We start from the raw sequence: 21,588 nt of genomic DNA, 5'->3' as shown, positions 1-21,588 counted from the left end.
CCAGACAAGGTATCTTATACTCATGACTCATGTTCAATATAGTGCTCAAAACTTTAGCCAGTGCAATCAGGCAGGAACAAGAACTAAAAAATATAGATATAGGAAAGGAAGAACTCAAAATATTCTTATTCACAGATGACATGATTGTTTACATAGAAAACCCAAAAATACTACTAAAAGACTCCTAGAATTCATGAATAATACAGCAAAGTGGCAGGATACAAAATCAATACACAAAAATGAATAACCTTTCTGTATACCAACAATGAACCCACTGTGAAAAAAGATCAGGAAAAAAATCCCATTCACAATAGCTTCAGAAAATTTTAATACCTAGAAATTAACCTACCTAAGGAAGTGAAAGACTTCTATAATGAAAACTATAGCACTCTGAAAAAAAATAGATTCAAGAGGACATCAGAAAAATAAAAATCCACTGTTTCTGGATAGGCAGAATCAATATTGTCCAATGGCTATATTACTAAAAATGATATCTAGATTTAATGCAATCTCAATCAAAATACCAACAGCATTTTTCACATAATTAGAAAAAAAAATCCTAATGAGTATGGAACCAGAAGAAGTCTAGATAGCAAAAGCATTCTTGGGCAACAAGATCAAAGCAGGTGGCACCATAGTTCCAGGTTTCAAGTTATGTCATAAAGCTATGGTGATAAAAACAGCATGGTCCTGGCAAAACAAGACAAAAAAACAAACAAGAAATACTGATCAATGGAACATAATAGAGGATACAGAAATAACCACAGGCACATTCAGTTACCACATCTTTAACAAAGGGACCAAAAGCATAAGCTGGAGAAAAGATAGCTTTTTGGACAAATTGTGCTGGAAAAAATGGCTATCTACATGCAGAAGAATGAATCCAGACCTAACATCTTTCACCCTCTACTAAAATAAAATCAAAATGGATCAAAGACATGGATATAAAAACAGGAAAATTGACTCTGCTGAAAGATAAAATAGGTAAAATGATTAAAGACAAGGCATAGGCTATAATTTTCTGAACAGGACTTATACTGCAAAAAATAACACCAACAATCAAGAAATGGGATTATATCCAATTAAAAAGCTTCTGGACAACAAAGGGAACAACCAAGATAATGAAGAAACAACCTAGAGGATGGGAAAAAACTGCCATCTATTCCTCAGATAAAGAACTAATATCTGGAATATATAAAACTCAAAATAGAACCACCCACTAATAAAAGATGGGCAATTGAAAAGAATTACTTTTCTCAAAAGAAGTATAAATGGCCAGTGGGTGTGTGAAAAAGTGTTCAGCATCTTTGGCCATTAGAGAAATGTAAATCAAAACAACACTGAGATTTCATCTTACTCTCGAAAGAACAGCTACATCAAGAAGTCAAAAAACAACAAATGTTGACGAGGCTGTGGGGAAAAAGGAACCCTTCTACATTGTTAGTGGAAATATATAAACTAGAGCAATCACTATGGAAATCAGTATGGAGACTCATCAGAAACCTAAAAATAGAGATTCCATTTGACCCTACTATACTTCTTCTGAGTATCTTCCCAAAAGAGTTAAAGATATCATATTACAGTGATACATGCATATCCATATTTATAGCAGCACAATTCATCACAACCAAATCTTGGAAGTGACTTCTATACCCACCTACAGATGAACTGATAAAGAAAATGTAGTATATTTACACAACTGAGTACTATTTAGCCATAAAGTTGAGACTTTTGTAGGAAAATGGATGTACCTTGAGACCACAAGCTAAGTACAATAAATCACACATGAAAATTAAATATTGTTGGTTTCTTTTACATGAGAAACTCAAAATATAAATAATTTACGGAGCAAAATAATATGATTGAAAGCAGGGAAGTGGAATATGTGGAGCTGGGAACGGGATGGGGCAATGGCTAGAGATATGAGGGAGGCAAGGGTAAGTAAAAAGGATCAAAATGAGATGTACATGTACCTATTTCCCATGATGAAATATATTTATCATGTATTGCAGATACTAGTTTAAAAAGGAGGGGGTCACTGAAAATTATATGCAAATTTGTGCACAGTGATGAATTTCAGCATTCACAGCTCATTGCTATTTGGGAGACTGAACCAGGATGATTGCAAGTTTGAAGCCAGAGAGACTGCTTCAAAATTAAAAAATAAAAAGGGGAGGGATGCAGCTCAGTGTTAGAGCACTCTTAGATTCAATCCCCAATACCAAAAAAAAAACAACTAGAAATTTTTCTCTAGCTCCTCTGCACTGCAAGAAATACTAGAGGGAAGTCTCTGGCCTAAAGAGAATTAAAAGTAGATGACTTGAACCTATAAGAAAAAAAAAAAACCTATCTTATTTTCTTTTCTTATTTTGGTAAATAACAACTGACTGCTAAGCAAAATCTAACATTTTGTTGTATGCATTAATTTGTAATTTAAGTGTATGTTAGACATTACAACAAGGACACATAGGATTGAAGAATTAAAAAGACCAAAGTTGGGCGAGGGATTTAGCTCAGTGGTTCCAGTGCCTGCCTTGCAAGCGCAAGGTCCTGAGTTCAATTCTTGGTACCAAAAAACCCCAAAACAAAACAAAACAAAAAAGACCAAAGCAGGAGGCATTGTTGCAAATTTGGTACGTAAAATGGTGGCAGATTTTATCTGTAAAATTATACTAAGTAGACTGTGATAAAATAAGAATGATCATGTAGTTGTATAAAGAAAATAAAAAGAAGTAAAGCTAAGGAGCAACAGGATGTCTCAGATAGGATTAGTACAAAAAATACTGCACTCATGGTTCTTTGAAGTGTTCATGTTGTAAGATTATTGGGTCACAAAATTCAGAAAGATGTGAGGTTGAGTCATTCTTCTGGCCCTCATACAAACATACCCATATTTACAGCAGCACAGTTCATAACAGCTAAAATCATGGAAGCAGACTATATGCCCATTAACAGATGAATGGATAAAGAAAATTTAGTATTTACACACAGTGGAGCACTACTCCATCATAAAGAGAGATAAACTTGTGTCATTTGCAGGAAAACACACACCTTAAGAACATAATGTTAAGAAAAATAAATTTAACACACAAGCTTAAATATCACATGGTTTCTCTTATTTGAAAAAAAGTATAAATAAAGAGCAAAATAGAAGATACTAATAGGATGTAGACACGTGGATCCTTCTCAAAGGAGAATGGGATTCAGACATGGAGGGAGCAGGGAGGGAAAGAGGATGAAAAAAGGAACTGAGATGTGTTATGTACCTGTACCAACTCCACACAAGGAATGTATGTACTGCAAATATGCACTAATAAAAATACATAAAACTGATTTGGGGGTATATGATTACTTCTGATTATTTAGCTTGTCTTTCAAAGGACTGTGTCAAAGACACGGTTTGATCTGTTTTATGTTTAAAACACTGTTTCTCTGCTTCAAAAATATCCTCTGCAATTATTACTGAGGAACACAATGTGAATTATTAAATCTATCTTGATACAAATACCAAAAATAACATACATACACAGGAAAATGGAAAATTCTTTAGCTCCACTCCCACATTCCTTCACCAGATCACCCACGCCCACAGTGAAGCAGGGCCAAATACTCCTCAGAGTTTAATCAAATTTCCTTCTGTCCACTTCTGACTCCTAGTGAGGTCGAAGGACATCCGGGTTCTCCCACTCCGGTCGGGACCCTGTTGTTTCCCCACGAACCACATCACTCACTGAATCTCATTAGTTGGGAAAGAAGCATTGTGTTTTATAACAGTAACGCATGGTATCTGTGCGTCCTGTCTGGAAACACTGGCCACCCTGCTCCCAATCCCCCTCTTTCCCGCTGTCTCTCCTCCCTCCCAGATCAACTGGGCCTCTTCCAAGCCTGTGCAAAAGAAAATAAAACGCCTGGGCCCCTTGCCCAAGTGTTTCCAGCCAGCACTGCACTGCCAAGGCCAAGTCTGCACCCGAGGGTCTGGGTTGGGAGCAAATGCAAATGTGAGCCTCTTGAGAAAGTGCTTTCCGGCCAGGCTCTCCAAACGCACTAATCTTCTATTGACAAAAGTCTTTCCCAGGCACAGAAGTCTGTCTCTGCTGAGAGGCCAGGGGGGCCCGGCCTTATCTTTTACTTTCTTCTGCTGTTAGCGCGGTGACAACTTGTTTTCGTCTTCATTTCCCGCCGTCTCCCGGTATTTTTAGGCTTGAGCCACGTCGGAGCGCCCCGGTCCTTCGGGCTCCCAGCGCGGGGTCTGAGGCCCGGGTGGCCGCGCGCCCACCGGATCCGCGACCCAGAGACGCCCGGAAGCCGGGCCTCGCCCTGCGCTCCGCGGACTCTGCTTTGCCTCGGAAGCCGCCCCACTGCCTTCTTCCCGCCGCTTCTCCTCCTCTGTCCCCGCGGACAGCACCAACCCTGGACCCCGCCAGCGTCGCGGGCAGAGCGGTGAGGGGCGCGAGCGGTGGGCTGTGGCGCCGCGACGCGGGCGGAGGCCGCAGCCTGGGGCGCAGGGGCTCGGGCGCAGCCTCAGGTGGTTGAGGAAGTTTGCGGCCTGCGGGTGCAGACCGGGCGGGTTTGGTCGCATCTCCGGGGGTGGTGGAGGTCGAGCTGGCCCGGGGTCGGGGCCCCCTGGGTCTCCACGCGGTGGCCGCGGCGCGGCGGAGGCTCTGGCGGCTGCGCTTCTTGGCGCGCTCTCCAGCCGCGGGCTCCGTCGCGCGTGACCGGTCCCGCCTGACTCGGTCCTCACGTCTTCCACAGGCTCACCCGGTGCGGCGCCTCGGACTGGCTGGCTGATCCCAGGTAATCGTGGATGGTAACTTCTGAGGGAGGGGTGTGTTAGAACCAGTCTCTCACAGCGTCGATTAGGGCAAACAGGGGAGAAGTAATTTATTTGTGGTTATACTTGCGTTCTAAAAAAAATAAAACACATATTTCAAGGCTTAAATGTTCTCCTATTCTGTGGTTTTATATGTTGCTATCCTTAGGATCTAAGGTATAGTTTTTAGTTTTATATTGCATATTTAAAAGGGAGCCACTAAAGTATGATGAAGATATTATGTACTAAGATTGATTTCCATCCACATTAAACGGGCATAGATCCAGTAGTTTAATTTGCATACTATTGTAGTAGAAATAGATAACCTCCTCTGACTGCCTGTCTGCTGTCATAGTTCATTGTAAAACACAAGCATCATTTCCATTAAATTGGAAAAGGCAAGACTGTTCATTGTCATACTCGGAAGTTGTTGTGAATCCTATGGACCTTTGGCATTAGACAGAATGCAGTAACTCTGATTAGAATCAAGGATACAAATTAGCAGGGAGGTGCCACTTGCATGTAATCCCAGCAAGAGGCTGAGACAGAAGGATCACTGAGAATTCCAGGCCTGAGAATTCCAGCTTGGGTTACATAGTGAGTTCAAGGCCAGGCTAAGCTACATAGTAAGAATTTGTCTCAAAATACAAAACAAAACACAATAAAAAAGAGGATGCAAATTGTCAATTTACATATGATATCATTGTATTCCTTTGAATGCTCATAGAAAGCAACTGAAAAACTCATAGAAAGAATAAAGAAATTTTGCATAGTTTCCAATTGCATTATACTAAGTTTGTTAAAATCAGTTGGAGCTGTACATGTAAACTAGAAAACAATGAACAAAATAAGCCTCAATTTGGCATGGAATAACAAAAATTGAAAAAAATATTTAAAAAATATAAGCTGTAGGAACTTAAATGAAAATGTATTACATATAATATGCTATAATTATGTATATATCCAATCAACATATATTTCCCTAAACATGTAATAACCTTAAAATAATACCTAAATTAACATAATCCTATTTTTTTATATTTAAAGCAAAACTATTTATCTTTTATGAGAAACAATAAACACTAGAAAATAGGAAGATTTCAATTAAAAAACATATGGAACTTTATGCCAAAAGGTATTATAAAATCAAAATGATTAAAAAATAATGACATAGACCAAGTCCCAGACATTTCAACAGAATTGTAGAGATAGATTTAAGAATAAAAGGAAAACTGGTGTTTGATAAACATTTTAAGTGAAAGAATGAGGAAGAAATAACATTTAACTGGTCTTACTTGGACAACCAGGTATTTATTGGGGAGAACTAATAATAAAACTGAAATTTTTCCTTACTGTTAATAGAACATAACATAAATGGCTTTTAATTTAAAACTAAACATGTGAAACCTAAAAAACAAAGAAAAGGAAAAGTTAAATGTTTATACACATACATGTAGGGAAAACATTTCTAAGTATACTACAAAAACCTATACCCATTTAGGGATATAATTTGTATTAACACATGCAAAAAAACAGACAAATGGGTACATTGTTAAACAGAAAAGATAATTTTGCTTTAAAAAGTCTAAAACTCTAACTAGTGACTTTAAAAATCAACAACTCAGTTAAAATAGTCAATTCAAAGCAAGAGATAAATCCAAATGATAGTCAGAATAATGACTATGAATCCCATTAATTACCCAAAATATTCAAATAAAGACATCAACTTTTGCCTATATCATTAGTTTTGAAAGTCTGATAATACTGTGTTGCTGATAAAGTGATGAGAGAAATATACTTTTGTCAATTGGGGTGGAAATGTGAATTAGCAAAATATATTAATGTGGCAACTATTAAATTTTTCAAATATTCTTTCCCTTATTAAAGTTTACCCCGAAAAACATGCTCCCAAGGGTGCAAATAAAGATCTCTATTAAACAATCGAGGGTCAAAGATGTTCACAGTAGCATTGTTTGTATACAGAACACATAGAAATGGTTCTGAAGCCATTGATTAGGATTTGGTCATACTATTTATGGTACGTCCAGATGTGGAATGGTATATGGTTTAAAACACTAAACCATTTAGTAACTCTAAATGTGCTTATGAGAATATATGTCAAAGTATACTATAAGTTGTAACAATCAGAGACAAAAAGGTAAAACCTAGTCTCTCTCTGTATACACATATATAGATAAGTATACACACACACATATATATATACACACACACATATTTTTAAAATAACAATTTGGGATACAGAGTGATTCATTAAATATTTCTATGAGGAATGAATGTTTGTAAAGAAAAAGAGATGATCCTTGTGTAATAGGAAAAATAATAGTTACTGTCTGTGATTAATTTATACAGAACATTTCCTTTCAGCATATATTAGTTCTTTACTGTAAAAGAAAGATATTATCTTTCACAAAGCTTCCCGTACTGAGTTTTCATTTTCTTTCTCTTTAAAGATCCTCTTTTTGATGCTTCCTTTGGAAACCCTTTCCTTTTTCTTCTTCACTAATATTGATTTGTGTGATTTTTTTTTTTGTAGCCCTTGAATTGAGAAATTTTGTCTGAGGGGTTTCATAACTTTGTTAAAAACAGGAAATATAAAAATATTAATATTCCTTACAGATATCACTAGCATTTGTACTAAAATTTATCTTTATGTGACCCTTCTCTAGGATGAGAACATTAGATACCCTATTTTTAGGAAGGACAACATCTAAAATGCACCACAGAAAACTTAGACAATTGCATGGGGAAATGCAGTAATGACAAATTATGAAAAAAATTAAAAAACAAAAATAAGCACACACATACATACTCAAAAGATAACAAAGAGAAGAACAGATTACAGGCAATTTACTGAAATGGAGAAGGAAAAGACTTTCAGACATAATAAAAACTGCTTGACCTCCATTATAAGGTACATAGTATATGAAACTAATTTTCTTCTTATCGGACTGACAGTAGCAAAAAGTTTGACAAAGCACTACATTGAGAATGTAACTTTTTGTCTGGTGTGTAAATTGACTCAGTTTTTTTAATACAATTTGACTATATCAAAAATGCACAAAACTTTGATCCACCAACTCTGCTTGCAGGTATTTCATATACAGATATAAAAAGAAGTATGTGTAAATTATCAGATTCAGCACTATTTGTAATAACATAAACTTAGAAACAATTTAACATTTCATTATTAAACAACCAATTGTATGTATTATGGTGTAGCCATTAAAAAATAAGGTTATGTGGGCCAGGGATTTAGTTCAGTGGTTCCGCCACCTGCCCCCAAAAGCTCAAGGACCTGAGTTCGAGCCCCGTAGCAAAATAAATAAATAAATAAGGTTATGTGAGCTGAAATGTAGTCAACAACACATTTCAATAAATGAGAAAGACATGAAAATGGACACTTTATTAAAATGTACATAAATTAGTTTATATGTGCTTAGAAAATCTCTTGGTAGACAAAATCTAATGTACAGACTGGAAATGGGAACTGAGGTATGAGAAATTCTATTTATCTTGTAAATTTGTGTGCTGCTTTAATGATTTTTTGTAGATGATGCCTATTTTTAAGATGTTTTTCATAAACATAGTTTCATACCAATATGATTTCATTGTGAGCAACATGACATCTTATTCGAGTAACCAGAAAAAAATTATACAAGAAGACATTATCTGGAAATTTTCCAGATAGCATATTGGCATGATAATGTTTCCTTAAATGTGTTCTATAAACACTGTAAGAATATTGTTCTTCTGATATTTTTCATACATCATATAACAAATATTTCCTTCTAAAAAACTAAAATGGAACAATTGGAACTAATTTAATATGTTTAATAAAAGCTATCTATGAACTGTGCCTATCAGTTTCCTTTCATTCAAGCTGATCTTCTATTTTAAAATAAAACCACATAAACAACCTGCAAAATTCACAAGAGATACTAAAAAGAAGGAGGTATTCTACTATATACCTTTTCATTGGAAAGATTTATGATTCATGATATGAATAAGAAAAATATTTCTATACGTTATAGAGACAATGCTGTAGATACCATGTTTCTTCACAGTAGCCCACTGTATGCTATAGGGTGTATTTTAAAAATTGTTTTCTCCCTTTTTTCTACTTTTACTTGGCCAAATCTCACTTTGCAGGGCCTAGTTTTTCCTACCTTTAATAAATGTAAAACTTTGCCACTATTAAAAAAAAACTGTAAACTTGTTTATCTTGAAATTTTCATTTGTCCATAGTGAAAATTAATCAATCTCAAATATCTTGTAGGATTGATTTCATGCAAAAATTAAATAAATATGTTAAATATATAACTCTAATGAAAGATCTGTTCATTTATATGACCTTTTAACTAAATGTTTTATCTGAAGAGACTTAACACATATCTTGTTACTGTCTCTGTTATCACTTATTTTTTGTTAGATTAGTTTTGTTTCATGTTTTTGCACATCTGTCTAGAGCTGGTTGACAGTAGCCTAGTAGGTCCTCCTACCTGTTTCTTCATTCAGTCTTTACCAATACCAATATATATATGAAAATATATATATGAAAAAAAATATATATATGAAAATATATATATGAAAATTTCATATATATATGAAAATTTAAATACGAATTTATATTTTATAATATTTCCTCCAACTATTTCATACTTTAAAAATTTATAAAATGAGTTGGGATATGTTCACTCTTTTATTTTTCTGCAAGAGCTTGTGAAGAATTGATATTAATTAAGTACAGAATTTGTCATCTGTGCCTGGGTTATCTTTTAGGAAGTTTTTTGAATTCTAATTCATTCTCTTGTTATAGTTATACTCAGATTTTCTATTTCATCCTGAGTCAATTTTGGTAGTGTGTCTTTTCCAGAAATTTATCAAATTCATAGATAGGAATGGAGATAAATGTAATATTTTGTCAGTGCTGATCAACCCTAGGTCCTCATGCATACTAATTATACAATCCATCACTGAGCTGCATTCCCAGCCCAGTTCATTTTTCTATATTTTTTTTCTCTTCCTTCTGACTGGATAGTTTTTGATTTTCCATTAAGCTCAGTAAATTTTTCTATGTAAACTTCATTTGTCTCCTGAGTACATCAGTTACTTAAATTTTTATTATATTTTCTTGACCCTGAAATTTTCATTTACTACTTCTTGGAGCAGTTTTAAAAATAGCTACCTAAGGCTGGGGATTTAGCTCAGTGGTTACGGCGCCTGCCTTGCAAGCGCAAGGTCCCGAGTTCGATCCCCAGTACCCAAAAAAAAAAAAGTAGCTACTTGAAATTTCCAGATAATTTAACATCTATGTCATATTGGCATTGATTTTTTTTTTTTTGGCAGCACCGGGGATCAATCTCAGGACCTTATGCTTGCAATTCAGGCATGGCACCACTGAGCTAAATCCCCGGCCCTGGCATTAACTTTTGAAAATTTTCTACAAGTTGACGTTTTTCTGGTTCTTTGTATACTATAATTTTGTATTGCATACTGACCATTTTGCATTATTCTTTTATGAGATTCTACGTCTTGTTTAAATACAATAGAGAAAACTGATTTTTTTGTTTTGACAGACAGTTGACCCAGTTGGGTTTCTTGGTGTTGTACTTTCAATGTTAGCTTCATTTTCAAAGTCTTTGCCAAGGTATTCAGAGCTATCTTATGTGTACCCATCCCAGTGGTCAATCAGGCCTGTACAGTGTTCTTTTCGTTTCAGTTCTCAGAGTCTTTGTTAGAGTTAGATGTTTAGGTTCGGGTTCATGAATGAATCTGGGAATTCATAAGCAACTTTATTCATAACAACCTTCCCAAGTGTCTCCTGCTCTGAGATCTATTTGCTACTTACTTATTTTCTGGGCCTTTCTCTTTTTTGGTTCTCCACCCAGAAAAATGAGGTTTTGTTTACCTTTTATTGCCAGGTGCTTCTCACAAATTCGCTTGCATTGAAGGCCAAGTCTCAAGAGGGCAGAGAGAAAAAAAAGCAACAGAGTATGTGGCCCCATGCTCTTGGGAGCATATTTCCTTGTATCAAGAAGATTCCTTTCCTTTAGTATTTTTCACACCTGTGAGTCTTCTTGAATAAAAGCATTCCTTCTCTAACAGTGGGATTACCAGAATCTAGGCAGGAGAGAATGCAGCAAAGGAAAAAATATTAGGGAATTGGCAACTTCTGAACTTCAGAAAGCCCCTGTTCAAGCCAGAACAAAAGGTCTTCTAGAGCTATCTCTGTACATGGTTCCAGCTGTGTACTATAATTCAGGCTTCACTGAAACAGTAGCGGACCAGGAATGCCAGAGAAAAATACAAAATTAACTTTGTTTGGATTGTACTTTTCTGATATTTCCCCCCTATGCTTCTGCTACTGTAATCAGAGGGCTCTGTGTGTGTGTGTGTGTGTGTGTGTGTGTGTGTGTGTGTGTGTGTGTGTATGAATGTGTGCATTGTAACAGTTTAGCAATGATTTTGGTAATCTAAGTTCAGGGCTGCAATCCAGTTCTCAGAGTTAATACGTACTCTCCAGATTTATGGGCACAATTCCCCAAAAGACTGTCCTCACTTCAAATACCAGCCACAGGTTTGGGGGATTCCAGGCCACCCATACTTCTGCCAACTGGTTGTAAATTCAAGGCTTCCCATCATCTCCTCAGATTTGATCATTTGCTAGTGTGACTAACAGAACTTATGATAGTACTCTACGTAAAAGCTTTATTATAAAAGATATAATATCTTCCTTAAAATGTCCTTAGGAAGGATTAAGATTTACAAAAGATATCAGGTTGTAGCAATTATATACTATATCTATTGACAAAGATGGTATGGTATGGTACTTAGTATAGGACTTTGGGGGAACAAGCCTTTTATTCTGTCCCTGCTACAAAGCAGAAGGAATTGTATATACAGGACCTCCTACTTTCTTTTCTCTCTTCTCAGGGATGAAGGTTTCAGAGGCAAGCTAGACTCACAGTTTTACAATTGGTATACAGGCTTCCAAGCTTTGGGCCTAGAGATTGTCACCAGCCCAAAGGATCCCCTGCCCAGAAATTAGGACAGATTCCAGTTAATACTCAACTACAGTGAGCTGACATTCTGGATTTTGTGACTTAAGTTTCAGATATATGCAGTGTGGGTTCTAGACTTTTTGGTTTTACTGGGCTTCACTCAAGAGTGTCATTGTTTACAATGACAGTGAAATTGAAGAGCAAATATGTAACAGTACAATATTGGAAAAAAAGTGATGTTCATGTGGACTGTCTTACTGTAGGATGTCATTTAATATGAGGGCTGCTTTTCAAGGCAGCAAACCCCAGCTACAGTCCAGTTATACCATCTGTGACTTGGACTCTCTATTCTCCCAACCTGGTTAGATTCCCCTGTATGAATCATATGTCTCTGAAATACCAAGGCCTCTGAAAATAAGAGCTCTCTGGACTTTGTAATACTAACCTGTTAAGGAGACATGGCTCAGTTTTCTACAGTAGTTACCATCTGATACAAGACCAAAGATCGGTCTCTTCAACATAAGGCATTTTTGTTGTTTCTGAATGATAGGGAACTCTGACACAATTCACTCAATACTAAGAGATAATTAAGTTAACAACATATTTATACCAACTGTAAATTATCCTGTTTTATATAAAAATTTGGCTAAAATAATATTGTAGAACTATATAAGGAAAGGAAGAGAATATACAGTGGTGAGGAAAAAAATAGTAAAATAAGAAGAGGGAAGATAAGCGACAGAGCACCTGCAATTGGTGAGCCATTTCTGTAGATATATTGTTTTTTACTTCAATTTGATACTAGTTGCTGTTAAACTTTATAGATTTCTAAAATGTTTCTTTTTTAACTTGTTATTCAATATCTTTAATCAGAATTGAATTCTTAATTTCTGCTTGGCATAGTTAAGAACTGTTACTCTTCTTTATATGCTCTTAAGTGTGCCTGATGGATTATAAGAATCACTTGGGATTTTGACAGAAGTCAAGATTTTGAGGCCTGTTTCCCAGAGTTACTACTTCCAGTTTGGGCTCTTGATTTCTGTATTTTTTCCTTCATGTTTTACAGTGTTTTGAAAATGAAACCTTTTAAAACTAGTAATATTTTAAATATATGTCTTCACATAGATTCAGCAGTTATTATTTGCTACTTTTGTACGCTACGACACAGTTTGCCAAGATTAATAGCTAAAAAGATGATAGATATATGCAGATATGTATATATGTGTGGATAGATGAATAGATGGACAGGAAGATAATTGGCCTACTTTTAAGTGAGGTACTTAAAAAATGTTCTAGTTTCCTTTTTTTTTTTTGGGTACTGAGAATTGAACTCAGGACCTTGTGGCTGTGAGGGAGGAGATGGCACCACTGAGCTAAATCCCTGGCCCCTTAGTTTCCTTTTTGGTTCCTTGATGATTTGCAATCCCCAGACTTAACACAAAAAAATGAACAACAGATCTTTAATTAGAAGGTTAGAATTAACACAAAGCTGTCAGATGGTCTTGTGTATTTTGAAGTGATGTCATACATCCAAATATGCATATTTAAACACATATGTGCCCTTTAAAAACTAGTACTGTACCTCACTGTTCCCATTACCATGATAACTGGAACATCAGCAGGGACTTAGAGCCTTTTGAAAGCCACTGCTCAACACTAGCTCCTATATCAGTTCTCCTTCATATGGAGCCATTTTCCTGATTTTTTTTTCATTAATTATTTAGCATTTTCTTAAGGTTGTCCTCCAGATATGTATCTGTTGGTGTTTTTTAAGATTTCCAATTGAACGTTCTTCATTGGAATCATACTATGTGAGATCTGAATATTTTAATTTTAAAAATTTATTATGTAAAGGACATATTGCCATTAATAATCCTTAGAATATTCGCCCTTTCTTTGAACACATTTATCCCATCATTCTTGCTACTTTTGAAAGCAGTTCTGGAAGTCCTCTTTTGTGCCTTTAGCTGGGCCGTCACAGCTGCCTCGAAGTCCCAAATCAATTCAAAACATTTACCTTTCATGGTCATTTTGACTTTGAGGAAGAGCCAGAAAGCACAGGGTTTCCGATCCAACCCATTGAATAATCCATTAGATGGCACTCAGAGGCAGCATTCACTGTATTTTTTATTACACCTTATAAAGACATTCATGAAAGAACTACTTCCACAGGTGGCAAAAATGATGGGATGTGTGTATACAATGAGGGAGAGTGTTTAGAGAGAGATCTATAGCAATGTATCTTTTACTGTAATAATTTTTTAAAAATTAAAAATTCACCATATAAGATCCTCAGTCTAAGCCAGCATCAGTTCCCACCTGGACTACTGCTGCCATCCCTCCCTGCTCCCTGCTTTTGTTCTTGCCCTCTTAGGGTACAGCCCTAGTCAGATCTGATTACCCCCCTCTAGTTAAAATCCTCTGAAGACTTTCCAGTTGCAGGGCCAATGAATTATTCCAAACACTTTGTCATGGCCTTTGCTTGTGATCAGACCTCTGTCTTCATTTCTTTTTTTTTTTTGGTACCAGGGATTGAACTTGGGTCCTTGCGCTTGCGCAGCAGGCGGCAAAACCACTGAGCTAAATCCCCGGCCCTGTCTTCATTTCTTACCTTGGTTCTCTTCATTCACTGTGGCCCAGTTACCACAGCATTTTTCTCTTCTTTGAATATCACTGCTCACTACCATCTCTGGGTTTTGCATTTACCTTTCTGTCTTCCAGAAATTCTCTCCCCACAACTTTAGTGTGATATTTTCTTTTCATAGTTCAGATAGCTTAAAGTCCCCCTCTTAAGAGAGACTGACCCTGACCTTCCTGGAACTTCTCATCTATGTTTCTCTTAAACCTTTTAATTTTCTTCTTAATTATACTAGTTAATTTAAACTGAAGTATTTCTTGATGTGTTTTTTAGCCCCACCTGCTAAAATATAAAATCCAGCAGAGTGGGCAACAGAATATCTGGTGATTTTTGCTTGTCTTTTTTTTTTTCTGTGTTCTTCACCTCTGTAATAGTACCCCAGGACTGTACATAATAGGAGTTCAATAAGTATTTATAGAATTAATGAAGTGATGAATGTAAAGACTGGTGCCTAAAGAAATTACAGAACTTGTCTTATGTATTACTAAGTCATAATATATATATATATATTTATATATAAACACATACATATTTTAAGGCATTAAAATATTTTCTTTTTCAGGATAATTGGAATTCTTCAAAATGTCAGGTATGATTTTGTGAATAAATTTGAATATATTTCATTTTCAAATGTGAATCATTTTCATTTTGAAGTTATATTCAAATGCTAAACAATAAGATTTCAGAATGAAAAGAATTTGAATATATTTGCATATATATTCATTTATCTATATGAATATTTCTGTTTATATTTGTCAAAAAAGAATTAAAAAGCATCTCATATTGGCACATACCTACTGAACAATCTTTAAAATATGTAAGGAAAATGATGTAAAGGAAAAATAAGGATAGGGAAGTAGGTCTGCAAAGAGAGGTAGTGGAAGTAAAGAGCTGCAGTGACATCTTGCCTTTCATAGGATAGGATAGACCCTCCATTTTATAGTAACCTGTATAAAGTCAGCAACACCAGAGGTGTGGAATTTACATTTTTTATAAGATAAAAGAAGCCAGTTGTTAGGAAATTCAGAACTTTTCTTACAGAGGTCCAGCGAAAAATTTGTCTAATCTCATCCACAGGACAAAGTATAACATCATGAAAAATGACTTCAGCTCCTCCCATGAAGCAATTCCTATGACAAGGCTGCTTTTAGGAAGAATATAGCAAGCATCCGAGTCATTGTAGATACAGACTGAACTGGGTCTAAAATGTATATGACACCACTGCGAGTTTTTAAACTACTGAGTATCTATGATGTTATGTTTTGAAATTAAGTCAACAGCACTTTTCAAAGAGAATCAGGAAAAAAACGGAATTCACTCTGTATTTGCCCATTTTCTCCAAATGTTAGGAGAAAGAATTTTCACTGTCATTGAGCCAATTTACCATGTAGATAGAAGTCAAAATCAGGTCAGCTGACCCACTGGTATAAAAGCTCACTGCTCTAATCGAAGCACAGTGTAATTCTTCCATTTTAATCTAGGTTTGACCTAAAATTGATGAAATTTCTTAATACACTGATACGTAATATATGATTATGGGTTTTCATAAGAAATACGAGTGTATTTTATATTGAATATATTCCTTCATGCATGTTTACATGAAAAAATCAATGTGCTTTACAATCATATTATCATTTTCTTTGTAAATAATGTATATATATATTTTTTATCTCAACTATAATACCCACAGCCCCTGAGCTGCCTGCAGATGAAATGGAAAATCAAACCAAAACACCAGATGCAAGACCCGATGCTCCTCCTGACTACACTTCTCACGTTGTTCCAGGTAGGATAAATATACACAAAGGTTCTTTCCTCACTCCAGAAAGCTTCAGTAATAATTAAAATTGATTTTTAAGTAAACCATTTCATGGATTACTTCAATAAACAGATAATGAATGTGAATATGGTGCCAAATACAGAGTCTGCAAAAAAATTGTATACATCAGGAAGAGAAAAACCTGTGTGAATATTTTAATACTAAATTTATTGAGACATCATGTGATTAATACAAGTTACCTTTGCCCACTACAGTTGCAAGAGGTGCTCAAAGTGGTGGCCATTAGCTTCTAGACATTTATTAGTATGGGCAACTGCTGAAGTGGGTATACGTATTTTTGGCAGATGCTGTAGTTTACCATCTGACAATTAGAACATATTCCTGTCTTCACAGGATGTACCAACTACTGGGGAAGGAAGCTGTACAAGTATTAATACCAATATGGACATTCTGTTATGTATCTATAGATAAAGAGAGAGAGAGAGAGAGAGAGAATGAATACTATGGGGCAAAGAACATGGCGTCTGACTCTGAGATTGGAGGAAAGCCTAACTGAGAAAGTTTTGCTGTCATGTTAAATATTTCACAGTCAAAGAAAAAATAGAAAGGATTATATCTAGGAGAAAGATCGTGTGTTCAAAAGCATGTGTTCAAAAAGATATGGAATGAGGCTAACATAGGAAAAATGTTAGGAGAAATGCAGACAAATGGAAGGGAATGGCCTTGAGTATTGACTAAGGAACTTGTTCTGACAAATGTTTATGTAAATCTCAATACACTGCTGGTTGTGACACAGAATAGGTACTCTGCTAGTGTAAATTTGAGTTATTACATTATTTTTAGAAAACAATTTACTTACATGTAAAACTTTCAAAATTAAAAATACACCTACTTCTGACTAAGGAAAATAAATTTTGAACAGTAGTGGGGATTACAGCCTCATCCTAAAAAATGGATTTAATCTGTACAGTTTTTAAGATTTTAATGACTTAGAACATAATGAATGTAACGTAATACTATTTCCTTTTTTTCATTTTATTTATTTATTTTTCTTTTATTCGTACATTTTAGGTATACAACACAATTACATTTCTCATTGGGAACTTGTACCTTTATATGATGCATCTTGGTTCTTATTTTTTCCCCATTCCTAGCCCTCCCTTCACCCCCTCCACCCTTCCCTATTTACAAAGACTTTATTTCCATTTTTTCCATTTCTCATCATTTTTCCTTTCCCTTCTTTCTTTTCCCCTGCCACTCCCACTACCCCTACCCCTTTGGAACTTTTCTTCCTATTTTGCATTATCGATTATTCATTCTAATCATTGGTACATTTTAGATATACAATATAATGACATTCATCATTGGAAATTTGCACCTTTACATAGTCTCTCTTGGTTCTTATTTTTCACCCTTGCCCAGCCCTCCCTTCAACCCTTCCATTCCTCCCTATTTACAAAGATTTTGTTTCTATTTTTCCATTTTCTCATATTAATCCCATTCCCTTCTATCCTTTCCCCTACCCCTCCCACCTCCTTCCCCTTTGCCCCTTTACATCCTATTTCACATTACCTACCATACATTTTAGTCCCCATTTACACTTTCAGTTTCTCACACCAGAGAAACTGTTCGGTATTTATACATGTGTGTCCTATTTATTTCACTTAAGAGTATCGCCTCAATGTGCATCCATTTAGCTATAAATGTCTCCAATTTCTCATTTTTTATGGCTGAGTAGTACTCCATTTTATTTTTTAAAACCCCACATTTTCTTTATCCAGTCTCCAGTTGATGGGCATTTGGGCTGTTTCCAAGTTTTAGCTATCACAAACTGTGCTGCTGTGAACATGGGTGCAGATATCACTGTGGTATGATTCTTTTAATTCTTTGAGGAAGATCCCCAGCAGTGGAATAGCGGGGTCAAATGGGAATCCAGTCCTAGTTCTTTGAGGTATCTCCATACTGATTTCCACAGTGCTTGCACCAGTCTACACTCCCACCGGCAGTGGAGCAGGGTTCCTCTTTCCCCACAGCCCCGCCAGCATTTATTGGTTGATTTCATGATAGCAGCCATTCTTTCTGGAGTGAAGTGGAATCTCAGCATTGTTTTCATTTGCATCTCTCGAATGACCAGTGATGTTGAACATTTTTTCATGTATTTATTTGCTATTTCTACTTCCTTGTCTGAGAAATGTCTGTTCATTTCAGATGCCCATTTTTGGATTGGATCTTTAAATTTGGGAGGCCTGATCTTTTTAAGTTCTTTATAGATTCGAGATAGTAGACCTTTGTCTGAGGAAAAGCAGCTGAAGATTTTTTCCCATATTGTGGGTTATCTCTTCACAGTGCTGGTGGCTCCTCTTGCTGTGCAGAAGCTTTTTAATAAGAAGAGATTCCACTTGTTGCTTGTTTGTGCTAGTTCATGGGCAGCTGAGGTTTAGTTCATAAAATCTTTTCCTACACTGATGTCTTCAAGGGTTCTACCTAACCTCTCTTCCAACTGGTTCAGCATTTCTAATTTAATATTTAGATCTTTGATCCATTTTGATTTTAGTTTAGTGCATGGCAAGAGATAGAGGTCTGGTTTTAATCTTTGGCAAGTTGAAACCCAGTTTTTCCAGCACCATTTATTACAGAGGCTATCTTTCCTCCAGTGGGGGTATTTGGCTCCTTTATCAAAGATGAGGTGGCTGAGTGTGTCTGGAGTTGTTTCTGCATCTTCTAATCTGTTCCACTGGTCCTCAGGTCTGTTTCTTTGTCAGTACTATGCTGTTTTTATCACAGTCGCTTTGTAGTAGAGTTGCAGGTTGGGGATTGTGATACCCCCTGCCATGTCTCTGTTACCTAGAATTGCTTCTGCTATTCTGGGTCTCTTCTTGTTCCAAATGAATTTTTGGATTGTTTTCTCAAGGTCCATGAAGTATGCTGCTGGGATCTCAATTGGAATTGCATTAAATCTATATAGCAGTTTTGGAAGTATGGCCATTTTCACTATATTAATCCTTCCTACCCAGGAGCAGGGGATGTCTGTCCATTTTCTGATATCATCTTCAATCTCTCTTTTCAGAGTGCTACAGTTTTCAGAGAAGAGGTCTTTGATTTCTTTTGTTAGGTTGATTCCTAGGTATTTCAGTTTTTTGGATGCTATTGTGAAAGGAATTATTTGCCCTATTTCTCTCTCAGTGAGTCTGTCATTGGTGTAGAGGAAAGCTATTGATTTTTGTGTGTTGACCTTGTAACCAGCTACTTGACTGAATTTGGTTATTAAGTCTACAAGATTTTTGATGGAGTTCTTGGGGTCTTCTATATAGAGTATCATGTCATCTGCAAATATTGACAATTTGACTTCTTCATTACCTATCTTTATTCCTTTTATTTCTTTCTCTTGTCTGCTTGCCGTGGCTAATGTTTCCAGAACTATATTGAACAAGAGTGGTGATAGTGGGCATCCTTGTCTTGTTCCTGACATTAGTGTGAAGGATTTCAGTTTTTGATCATGTAGTATGATATTGGCTGTTGGTTTTTCATAGATGGCTTCTATCAGTTTGAGGTAGAGACCATCTATTCCAATTTTTTGTAGGGTTTTTATCATAAATGCATGTTAGATTTTGTCAAATGCTTTTTCTGTGTCTATGGAGAGAATCATATGGTTTTTGTCCTTGGCTCTATTGATATAGTGTATTACATTAATTGATTTTCATATATTGAACCATCCCTGCATCCCTGGGATGAATCCCACTTGATCAGGGTGTATGATCTTCTTGATGATCTTCTGCATTCTGTTTGCCATTATCTTATTAAGGATTTTTGCATCTGTGTTCTTTAGTGAGATTGGACTATAGTTCGCCTTTTCGGTTGGGTCTTTCTCTGCTTTGGGGATCAAGGTGATGCTTGCTTCTAGGAGTGAATTTGGGAGTATTGCTTCCCTTTCAATTTCATTGAAGAGTTTAAACAGTAGTGGCAGTAGTTCCTCTCTAAATGTCTTGTAGAATTCAGCAGTGAAGCCATCAGGGTCCGGGCTTTTCTCAGTTGATAAGTTTTTAATTACATTTTCAATTTCATTGGTTGATATTGGGTTGTTCAGAACTTTTAGGTCTTCTTTGTTCAACTTTGGTAATTCGTATGTATCTAGGAATCTGCCCATTTCTTCTGTGTTTTCCATCTTATTGGCGTATAGATTCTGGACGTAGGTATTGATGATCCTCTGGATTTCTGCTGGGTCTGTTGTAATTTCACCCTTTTCATTCCTAATTGCATGGATTTGGGCCTTTTCTTTCCTTTTGCTGATAAGGTTGGCTAAGGGTTTGTCAATTTTGTTGATTCTTTCGAAGAACCAACTCTTGGCTTCATTCATTTTTTGTATCTTTCTCTTAGTCTCCATTGGATTTACTTCTCCTCTGATCTTTATAATTTCCTCCCTTGTATGAGCTTTGGGGTTGTCCTGCTCTTCTTTTTCTAGAAGCTTGAGGTTCAGCATCAGGTTCTTTAATTGGGCTCATTCTGTTTTCCTAATATGCATATTCACTGCTATGAATTTCCCTCATAAGACTGCTTTCATTGTGTCCCATAGATTCGGATATGTTGTGTTGTCATTGTCATTTAATTGGAGGAACTGTCTGATTTCTTCTTTAATTTCCTCTGTGACCCACTGGTTATTCAGAAGTGTGTTGTTCAATTTCCACGTGTTTATGAAATTTTTTGAGTTTCTTTTGCTATAGATCTCCAATTTCATCGCACTATAGTCTGATAATATACAGGGGATAACTTCAATTCCTTTGCACTTACTTAAACATGTTCTATGTGTGAGTATGTGGTCTATTTTGGAGAATGACCCATGTGCAGCTGAGAAGAATATGTATTCTGATTTTGTGGGCTGGAAGACTCTGTAAACATCTGTTAAGTTCATTTGTTCAAGAGTTCCATTGAGTTCTAGTATCTCATTACTTATTGTTAGTCTAGTTGATCTATCTATTTGTGACAGTGGGGTGTTGAGGTCCCCCACTACAATTGTATTGGTGCATATATGACTTTTCATGTCTGTTAGCATTTGTTTTATATAGTTGGGTGCACTAGTGTTTGGTGCATAGATATTTATGATTGTCATCTCTTCCTCTTGGATTGTTCTCTTTACACGAATGTAGTGTCGTTCTTCATCTCTCTTAATCAGTGTTGGTTTGAAATCTACTTGATCTGCCAAGAGGATAGCTACTCCTGCTTTTTTTTTGGGTTCCCGTCCCATGGAGTATTGTTTTCCACCCTTTAACTTTCAGTCTATGAGTTTCCTTTTGAATTTTGTGTGTTTCTTTTATGCAGCATATTGTTGGATTTTGCTTCTTGA

General features: G+C 36.0%; 1 protein-coding gene across 3 annotated transcripts in view; it reads left to right on the top strand.

Annotated features, from left to right (window-relative positions):
- The first annotated feature begins 4,298 nt into the window (after positions 1-4,298).
- The window catches only part of Plscr4 (phospholipid scramblase 4), a 43,396-nt gene continuing 26,106 nt past the window's right edge, over positions 4,299-21,588 (top strand). For all 3 annotated transcript variants that reach the window (XM_013071095.3, XM_013071094.3, XM_004834398.4), the window contains exons 1-4: positions 4,299-4,440; positions 4,753-4,794; positions 15,033-15,059; positions 16,161-16,256. In XM_013071095.3, the coding sequence (XP_012926549.1) occupies positions 15,053-15,059; positions 16,161-16,256 (103 nt within the window). In that variant the 5' untranslated portion in view covers positions 4,299-4,440; positions 4,753-4,794; positions 15,033-15,052. The remainder of the gene's footprint in view (positions 4,441-4,752; positions 4,795-15,032; positions 15,060-16,160; positions 16,257-21,588) is intronic.

The sequence above is a fragment of the Heterocephalus glaber genome, unplaced genomic scaffold (genome assembly GCF_053883595.1).
Source record: "Heterocephalus glaber isolate CG9 unplaced genomic scaffold, H.glaber_assembly_v1.0 deba00001504, whole genome shotgun sequence".
NCBI classification, from domain to species: Eukaryota; Metazoa; Chordata; class Mammalia; order Rodentia; family Bathyergidae; genus Heterocephalus; species Heterocephalus glaber.
This window is presented reverse-complemented; position numbering and strand designations above follow the sequence as displayed.